The 10,137-nt window shown below is 38.7% G+C and overlaps 1 protein-coding gene across 2 annotated transcripts in view; it reads right to left on the bottom strand.

Moving 5' to 3' along the window:
• Positions 1-4,793: 4,793 nt before the first annotated feature.
• UBXN2A (UBX domain protein 2A) overlaps positions 4,794-10,137 on the bottom strand; it is a 10,400-nt gene continuing 5,056 nt past the window's right edge. The window contains exons 4-6 of one of the 2 annotated variants that reach the window (XM_006767536.2): positions 9,752-9,889; positions 7,529-7,687; positions 4,794-5,413 (exon numbers count right to left, since the gene is read on the bottom strand). In XM_006767536.2, coding sequence (XP_006767599.1) covers positions 5,221-5,413; positions 7,529-7,687; positions 9,752-9,889 — 490 coding nt within the window. In that variant the 3' untranslated portion in view covers positions 4,794-5,220. Of the gene's footprint in view, positions 5,414-6,552; positions 6,720-7,528; positions 7,688-9,751; positions 9,890-10,137 lie in introns of those variants that run through there. The other variant, XM_015566390.1, reaches the window with a different exon arrangement.

The following is a 10,137-nucleotide window of genomic DNA, read 5'->3' on the forward strand; positions in this document are numbered from 1 at the left end:
CTGTGGGGGATGTGCAGGAGGCAGCTGATCGATGTCTCTCTCTCATCGATGTTTCTAACTCTCTATTCCTTTCCCTTCCTCTCTGTAAAAAAATCAATAAAATATATTTTTAAAAAATCAATAAAATGTATTAAAAAAAATAAAGCAAGTCATTCATTACATTTTCTACACCTCAACTTTGACGTGGATAAAAAACAAACTTCCTTCTCCTTTTTCTTTTTTGCACAAAAATATAATTAACATAAAAGGCATTTGGCCCGGCTGGCATGGCTCAGTGGTTGTTAACCTATGAACCAGGAGGGAACAATTTGATTGCTGGTCAGGGCACATGCCTGAATTGCGGGCTCAATCCCCAGTGTGGGGTGTGCAGGAGGCAGCGGATCAGTGATTCTCTCTCATCATTGATGTTTCTATCTCTCTCTCCCTTACCCTTCCGTTCTGAAATCAATAAAAATGTTATATATATATATATATATAGCATTTGTTCCTAACAGCTATTCTTCAACTTAATGGTATATTCCTAATGCAGTTTTCAGTTAAAGGCAAATATGTTAGATTTCAATAAATTGCTATGTTAGATAACAATATGTTAGATAACAAATATGTTAGATAACAATAACCAAAGAGCCTGCTTTTTAATTAAAACAAAATTAAGATTGATACACTTAAAAATGTTCGAAAGGATGCACACCAAAATGTTATCCATGGTTATCTTTGAGTGGTGGAGTAACAGGTGTGGAAGAAAGAAGCCACATGCTGACCTGACAGGCTCAGGGGAGGCCTGCATGGCGGTCTTGCAAAGTCAGAGACCTAAGGTAACCACAAAGGATGGTCTGAAATTATACTTTAACTAAAGCAGTTATGGTGGGCAGTTACATCCTAGGCCAGTATCTTCACTGACAAGGTCAACCTTTACCTTAACTGGGCCTGTCTTTTTGCATCTGTGATAACAGACCCTTGAAATGTCTGGGTAACTTGTAACTTCCCCTTTTCTGGAACCCTTGGGGCACAACCTAATGTGCCAGGACAGATACCACAAATTCCTTCATTATTATCATGTTAATTGCTCCTGCACCCACCTAAGTATGTGTCCATCATTTTACTTTATATTCAATCCCAGGGGTTTCCCCCCTTTGCTTTCTCCTGCCTCTAGTCCAGGGCACCAGTGGAGCTCCTGTATCCCACCCCCCCCTCCTGTGACTGCGGTGTGTAAACACAGAGGAAACGCCGTTCTCTGGAGCACTGTCTCAATCCATTATCTCAACTCGCTGAGGTTCTGCTTCCCGGCGCATGTCGACAGTCTGGCTCAAATAAACTCACAAAAATTCTTTACAGGTTTGAATGTTTTTATGGTAACACAGGTGACTTAGAGATCATTTAAGAATATCTGCATCTTATAATTTTCTATAATCTATATGAATTACCTGTGCAAAAATACATTTAAAGCAAACAACAAAAGTCAAATATTTGTCTACGGAGTAAACCACTGCTACTTGAAGATGTACTATGCTGAACTAGTTTTTAATTAAATGGTTTGTAGTTAGAGAAAGAACAAAGAAGCAAGTCCTACCAAGGAGTCCTCATGCTAGTTCAACTCAGGTCACAAGGATGGTTTCACAAACAAACACCAACACTGAGTCAGTATAGAAAATATCACACTTTAACATTTCTGAGTATTAAGTGAAAGTAACATTGGTTCAAGCACCTGGCAAACAGAAGGCAATTAATAAATATTTGTAGATTCTCAAAGTGAATGAATTTGCCAAATAAAAATGACAAATGCACCTATATGTAACCACTTTATAACAAACAAGTATGAATTATTTCACAGATCCTTTTAACAAATAGTATTCCACCCTTAAGACAACAGTTTGTTAGCCTTTAGCAAAAGATTGCTTTCAAAGTACTTTAAGGCACTAAAATAGATGCATACATACCATATTTTCAACACAATGAAACATAATAAAAAGTATTCTGAAGGAGAGAAGTATATAAAATAAGATCACCGTTATAACCTGGAAAATGCATAGTAATTTAGCCAATAAATTAGAATCTGCAAAATTAGAAATGTACTTCTACATACTAACCCTAGCAATGATTTTCAAGAAACTGACAATAGTTTTGAAATGACTTTAGGTCAAATTATATTCCACACCTAATATGCTTAATTGCCAGGTTGCCTTCCCTTAATAAATTCAGCTTATGTTTTCTAAAATCAACATGTTTTGAATATTCTACACATTTAATTAACAACTTTAGAACATGAAACTTTCAGGTAAAAAGCTTTATCAGATGATTCTCATTTTAGAAAACCTCTGAGAATATTATCCACATTAGTGAAAGTTTTTACAGTTACAAAAACGAAGGTTACTGCTGGTGATGGGTCTGTCCCTATAGAAACTTCCCACTGGGGTCTATTCTACCTGGACACACAAGAAAAACTCCTATGTGTCTTCTGGTTAAATAATTATAAATGGGAACATCCACGAAGGAGGCTTTTCTATAGATACAAGACAAATATTTCCAAGAGGCCCCTTTATAGAAATATATGGAGAATCACATAATGACTATAATTATGCAAGTAAAAATTATAAAATGCTTCATGATAGGCCTATATGAAACATTTTCGTACATATTCTAGAAAATGTTAATAAATACATATTCTTGAAAATGTTAATAACCACCTTACGTTATTTTATATCTGAAAGAGAAGTTCATTGATTTTACTGTCCCCTCATTATTGTCAAGAATGCCATTGTTTCACTAGAGGGCTCTGCCACAGCTGTAAACATGACTGACAATATTTATTTTCTATTATATACCTGTTCATTTCTGAGAGCAAATAACAAAAAGAGAAGGTTTTCCTTTGTCCTCCCTCCCTTCCTAGTAAAAAGACAGGTCTCTAAAAGAAAGCATTCTTCAAATGTTCCTCCAACAGAAGATAGAGCTTATGAAACGGGCCATCTAGTTATACGGGTGTACTTCCCTTTCGTTATTCCTGAGCCTTTGATAAAAACCTCATTTACATGTTCCAGCCGAATCTCAGCTGTGCTCATAGAAGACGAAGTACAGGTTTATGGCATGGTTAGTTCAGAGTTAAAGGGGAACAGTCTCAGAACAAACTGTGGGGGACAAAGATAAAACTAAGAGGGCCCCCCATTTCAGTGGAGGGTCTTCCACTGTCCATGGTGCACACAAGGCTTTTTATTTTTATTTTTTTTATTAGTTAAGGTATTACAAATGTGTCCTCACCCCCCAGGCTTTATTTTCTTAAGGGGAAGCTTCGGTGCAGGGTTTCCTGCCATTACCTACCTAAGAATCAAATACGATAAAAAATGCAGAGATCCTGGACTCGCCCCAGACACGATGAATCAGGATGTGCGTGGTGAGTGGCAGCAATAGGCCTTTTGGAAAGCTTCCAGAGTGATCCTTACACTAGGGCTTGAGAATCACGGCAAATCATTGCTTTATCAGAATGGCTTTCAGGTCCACAAGGTCAAAACTACTTTCCTGATCAAACTGAGACGTTATTTGTTTTGTTCACTTTCTCATGAACGTGCAGTAGCGTTTCCTGGAGGCCACACGATGTGCGATAGCACAACAGATTGAACGTGGAAGCAGACAGGAGAGGCCATCTGTCTCTTTAAGGCGGGCAGGAAAGACATCTGCAAAAAATGGGATACACTGCCACTTTTCTCACGAAATCTTATTTTTAATGTTTTGGAAAATAGACATTTTTCATAAAAGTGTTTATATTTACATGTGTATTATTTTTAAATGAATAAATATGTGTAACTCTTAAATTTTTAACAGATTTATAACCCATATAAACAAAAGGTCTGGAGACCAAACAGTTTAAGACCTGCTCCTCCCAGCAGACGTCCAGTGCCCAGTGAACATGATTGCTGACGGGCATGACTGCTTAGTTCCTTGGCACACTCAGTGTATCTCTCACTTTAAATATGATGCAACAGATCATTTGCAAAAAGGCTTCCCAAACTTATTTTTGGACAGGGGGATGCAATCGGACAGTGGCTATCGAAGTCTAACTGATTGTAAAGTCTAAGAAACAAAGCAAGTCTTCCTGGTGACATCAGAATGTAATAAATAACCCTTGAAGGTATACACAGGTTGACTCTAACGTATGGAATAGAAAACCATACAAGACATAAGGCATTAAAAAATGTTAATTAGCAGTGTGACAAACACAACATGAGATTCTAAGTAAGCAGTCTCAAATGAATGACATACTGCGAATGTTAGCTAAGAACAAGTCCCTAATTTCTGAAAGAAAATAAAATAGGGGGTGAACTGAGGTTCCTGGAGAGAACATAATTTTTTAAAAAATTATACTTTCACCTGGCTGGCCTGGCTTAGTGTTTGAGCATTGACCAGTGAACCAGGAGGTCACAGTTCGATTCCTGGTCAGGGCACATGCCCAGGTTGTGGGCTTGATCCCCAGAAGGAAGCCTGCAGGAGGCAGCCAATCAATGATTCTCTCTCATCATTGATGTTTCTAACTCTCTGAAATCAATAAATATATATTTAAAAAAATTATACTTCTCAAAAATGTAGAAATGTGAGTAGACAGATTAATACTGACATTATACTAAGCTACAGAATTTTATTCTTACCTGAAAATACTAGATACTATTGCCAACTTAATGTTTGAGTGTACCTTGCCTTAGAGAATGCAGACTGAGAACACTTCGAGGTTTAGGCATGGCTGTGGTGGAAGCAGTTCCTTCCAGCATTCTGATTGTATCTCGGGTATAAAATAAGGACACGGATGCTTTTAACCTGCCATGTGTAACTTTTAATGTATTGCTATTTAAAAACTCTGAGCCAAGCTAACATTTGAGTAAATCACTGCTGTTTGGAATGATGTTTAAAGGAGTGACGCTGTGAACATGTTTGCTAATTTATACCACATTAAGATACTAAATGATATAGTCCTTTAGTCTGTCTTATGTTGAATCACTGGTATTTGAAAAGAAGTATATTTTTCTGAGTAGCCTTTGGGAGACAGTGCACTGAATACAGTTTCGTCGTAGCTTCCTCTCCTAACTTGTACTTACTTGTCTTCCCATCTGGAGGGAGTTAGATAGGTCTCAAACCAAAAGTTCAGCAAACCTGACTTCCCCCCATTTCGGTTTGCATGTTCACTTACGAACCATCACTTCTCTGCAAACTTTCCACTTAGTGTGTCAAAGGTCGATGTTAGGAAAGTCCTCTAAAAGGCTCCATGGTTCTGTGGAGCCTCTGGATGATGACGGCGTTCTGTAAGTCTGCTTCTTCCAGCGTGAGAGCTTCATCTAGCAGCCTGAGGTACGGGAGAGCCGTGGCCAGGGAAAAGGGAGGACTTCTCTGAGATCCTTGGTGCTTTTCAATGAAGTCTTTGATGTGGCTTATCCTGTAAAATGGCACCAACTATTACGAAAATTTGAACGAGCCAATTTAAAGTAGTAACCTGTGAAGATATCTGGCTGTGTGAATACATAGAACATTCAAATTATAATGACAGAGCTGGGGCCATCTTTTAAAGGTGGACCCTTGGGGACAGTAGGAAATTATTACTATTCATCATCTTAGATGTGGAAAGGGTATGATGGCTACATTTTTTTTAACTATGGTTACCTTTTTTAAAATATATTTTATTGATTTTTTACAGAGAGGAAGGGAGAGAGATAGAGAGCTAGAAACATCAATGAGAGAGAAACATCGATCAGCTGCCTCCTGCATAGCCCCTACTGGGGATGTGCCCGCAACCAAGGTACATGCCCTTGACCGGAATCTAACCCGGGACCCTTCAGTCCGCAGGCCGACGCTCTATCCACTGAGCCAAACCAGTCAGGGCTATGGTTACATTTTTAAAGAGTACTTATCTATTGGAGATACATACTGAAGTATTTACATATGAAACTATATGAAGTCTGGGGTTTGCTTAGAAATAGTTCAGTGGAAACTAAATGATAGGTCATTATGTTCTCTTTGCTTTTGTGTATATCTCTAAGTTTCTATAATAGAAAGCTGACATATCTACATACCTAGCTCTGAATGGATCAGACAGACAGACAGACCTAGGTTTCTTTTAAATACCAGGTCATGCTGTGCTTCAAATCCAATTAGGAAAATCCTTCACTCAGTGCAGGGAGAATTTACATTGGAATAATGAACACAAAGTAACATAATAATTGCAACCTTGAAGGCAGCTCAAAGTTATGTTCACCTACACACGTATGTGTATTTAGAGAGGGAGAGCGCATATGCAGTTCATCAAAACTAAGATGCCACCGATTTCAAAACACATCATTTTATGTGTTACTAAAAAAAAAAAAAAAATCCAGATTGTGACGAAGTGTTTTCTTAACACTTAGAAGAATTCTTTTTAATATTTATTGAAAGAGCAATTTTAACATAATTTCATACAAATCACCCAAGTGCTTCCATAAGTACAATGAAATGGTAGAGTCATTCCTAATGAACACTGGTCATACCCGGATCCTGGACATGTTTCTCCACGTAATACCCACCCTCGGAATCACCAGGTGTGTTGGTGACACAGAATTTATTCTAAGAAGTGCTCTGCTACTGTCTCTAGGGTGCTTCTTGTTCGTCTGATATTTGTGTTGCACGCTTTGAGGACGATATTAAGGCAAAGACTATTGTGACATGATTGCCATGTGGCCAGCAACGGATGCATCCCCATTTCAGAGGCGCTAAACGTAAAAAAATGCGCAACTCAGAGTTCATGAAATATGGCACATCACGAAAGACAAAATTCTCCCAATCAATTCACTAAAATTCAAAAATGCCACTTTGTTAAACCTGTGCAGGATACCAAAAAAGTCCAGGATGTGGTCCTTGTATTTATTTGGATATCAAATATTATATAACTAATGGCTAAAGCTTATGGCAAACAATATAACTATAAAAAGGAAGAAAAACAGTAAAGATGAAAGGAACTCGCCCTCGCCTGATTGGCTCAGTGGACAGAGCATTGGTCTTCGGATTGAAGAGTCCCAGGTTTGATTTTGGTCAAGGGCACATGCCCAGGTTGTGGGCTTAATCCCCAGTAAGGGGTGTGTAGGAGGCAGCCAATCAATGCTTCTCTCTCATCATTGATGTTTCTATCTCTCTTTCCCACTCCCTTCCTCTCTGAAATCGATAAACATACATACATATATATATGTATATATGGGAGAGACATACCCTGGTTGCAGGCTCCTTCCTGGTTGGGGCTCATGCAGGAGGCAACCAATCAATGTGTTTCACTCACATCGATGTTTCTCTCTGTCTTCCCCCTCTCTCTTCTACTCTCTCTAAAAGTCAATGGAATTTCTAAAAAATCAATGGAAAAAAATCCTCGGGTGAGGATTAAAAAACAAAACAAAAAACAAATGTATACTGTGATCTCTATAATCACACTAAGATAATAAAGAAATGCAACTCTTGACTGAAGTAAATAGAAGAGATAAAAATTAAAATTAGGAAAAAAATCAAACAAATAATGAAATGAAAGACTCACCTATGAGACATGTTAAATTTCTGAATGATCCTTTTCCCACTGGCTAACCAGATCTGTATATTAGTGATGGGTTCCAGGTTGTTTAGTGGGACAGTAGGCAAATTATTTTTCTTCTCAACTTCAATACTTTTTGTTTTAGAAATAATTTTTGGTGTGGCACTAAAAAAATCCAGACAACAAAGTAAGATGCATATATATGTCATTCATTTTTACCAAATGCACACTATTATTCTGTTAAAAAGTAGATCCAATGGTATAAAAATATATTTTCAGCATTCTGAAAATCACATCTGGATATTTTTATATGTATGCATGAATGTGTATACACCTTACCAATCTTGATAATTAACATATGAGAAATCATCAAAATAAAAGTGATCCCACATCTAACCTCTTTGCATATTCTGCTATAAGGCATAGATATAAAGAAGACTGCAGCCCTAGCCAGTTTTGCTCAGTGGATAGAGTGTTGGCCTGTGGACCAAAGGGTCCCGGGTTCAATTCCAGTCAAGGGCACGTACCTTGGCTGCAGGCTCCTTACCAGCCTGGACCCTAGTTGGGGTTTGTGCAGGAGACAACCAATCGACGTGTTTCTCTAAACACATCAATGTTTCTCTGTCTTTCCCTCTCTCTTCCACTCTCCCTAAAAAAATCAATGGAAAGATATCCTCTGGTGAGGAAAAAATAAGAAGACTGCAAAATCTGAAAATAATTAAAGGTGTGTGTTTTTTCAATTGATTTCAGAGAGAGGAAGGGAGAGGGAAAGTTAGAAACATCAATGATGAGAGAGAATCGCTGATTGGCTGCCTCTTGCATGCCCCCTACTGGGGATTGAGCCTGCAATCTGGGCATGTGATCTGACCAGGAATAGAACCCTGAGCTCCTGGTTGATGGGTTGACACTCAACCACTGAGCCACACCAACTGGGCATAATTAAAGGTTTTGTTTTTTTTTTAAATATATTTTATTGATTTTTTACAGAGAGGAAGGGAGAGAGATAGAGAGTTAGAAACATCGATGAGAGAGAGACATCGATCAGCTGCCTACTGCACATCCCCTACTGGGGATGTGCCCGCAACCCAAGTACATGCCCTTCACCGGAATCAAACCTGGGACCTTTCAGTCCACAGGCCGACGCTCTATCCACTGAGCCAAACCGGTTTCGGCATAAAGGTTTTGATACTATAAACATCTGGAAGAAAATAACTATCACTGCATCTTTTTATATATTTATTACTTGATGTAATAAAGCCTATTTTCTTTTTTAATTTTTTTAAAATATATTTTTATTGATTTCAGATAGGAAGGGAGAGGGAGAGAGAGATAGAAACATCAATGATGAGAGAGAATCATTGATTGGCTGCTTCCTGCATGACCCTTACTGGGGATCAAGTCCAAAACCGGGCATGTGCCCTTGACCAGAATTGAACTCAGGACCCTTCAGTCTGCAGGCCGATGCTCTATCCCTAAGCCAAACCGGCTAGGACATAAAGCTTATTTTCATTAACAACAACAACAAATAAAGGTTTTAATACTGCTAACTTTATCAGACATTTTTCATTTTTATTACCTCAAAATTCAGATATTGATTACAGTACAATGTTGAAAGCAGTGGTATGTGTAAAATGGAACCCTATATTCAAAAGCTAGTGTTTGCATGCTAACTTTAATGGCAAAGCTCAAGTGGTGAGTGTAAGGGAGAAAGGAAACGACTCATCCATCCAATTTTGCCTAATGTCCTCAATAAGCCATGCCCTTTTGATTTGATGAAACCAAACAAGCCTCCAAGATTTTTTTACTGTAGTGACAGCATATGCTAATTCACACGAAGGTAAATATGACTTAGAGGAGTCCTCACAAAAGCTAACATTAAAAATTTCATTTGCACTAGGTGAAGTGGCTCAGTTGGTAGAGCATCGTCCTGTGCACCGAAAGGTTGCTAGTACGATTCCCATTCAGGGCATATACCTGGGTTGTGGGTCTGATCCCCAATCGGGGAGCATACAGAAGCAATTGATCAATGTTTCTATATTTCTTTCTCACATTGATGTTTCTCTCTCTCTCTCTCTCTCTCTCTCTCTCTCTGTGTCCTTGGTTGAGGGTTAATAAAAAATTCCATTTGCAATGGGAGAAATGATAAGCTCCATGTCTGTGGTCTCCCTGGTAAAATAATGATGGGCTGAATGTTAGTCCAGCCTCTGCTACAATCATGAGCCCACTCACCTTCCCAGTCGGTGACCCTGTCCTGAGAAGGGCTGGAACACAGGCTTCGTTGCCACACACACTTCATGTTTCTTATCTTCAACTTTAACATCCACCTCCTCCTTTTCAAATGTTCCCTGTAATTCCAGAGGCAATTCCCTGGGAAGGGAAAGAAACAAAGTGCCCACACTTACCATGTGCGTTTTCTTTTACTGAAAAATATACTCTACATGCAAAACGAACCGAAAAATATCCTATCCTATCTAATAAAAGAGAAACATGGTAATTGGCGTATGACCGCTACCCTTCCCATTGGCTAATCGGCGGGATACGCAAATTAACTGCCAGCCAAGATGGCGGCCGGCAGCCAGGCAGCTTAAACTGAACATGAGGCTTGCTTGCTTCAG

The sequence above is a fragment of the Myotis davidii genome, unplaced genomic scaffold (genome assembly GCF_000327345.1).
Source record: "Myotis davidii unplaced genomic scaffold, ASM32734v1 scaffold238, whole genome shotgun sequence".
Lineage (NCBI taxonomy): Eukaryota > Metazoa > Chordata > Mammalia > Chiroptera > Vespertilionidae > Myotis > Myotis davidii.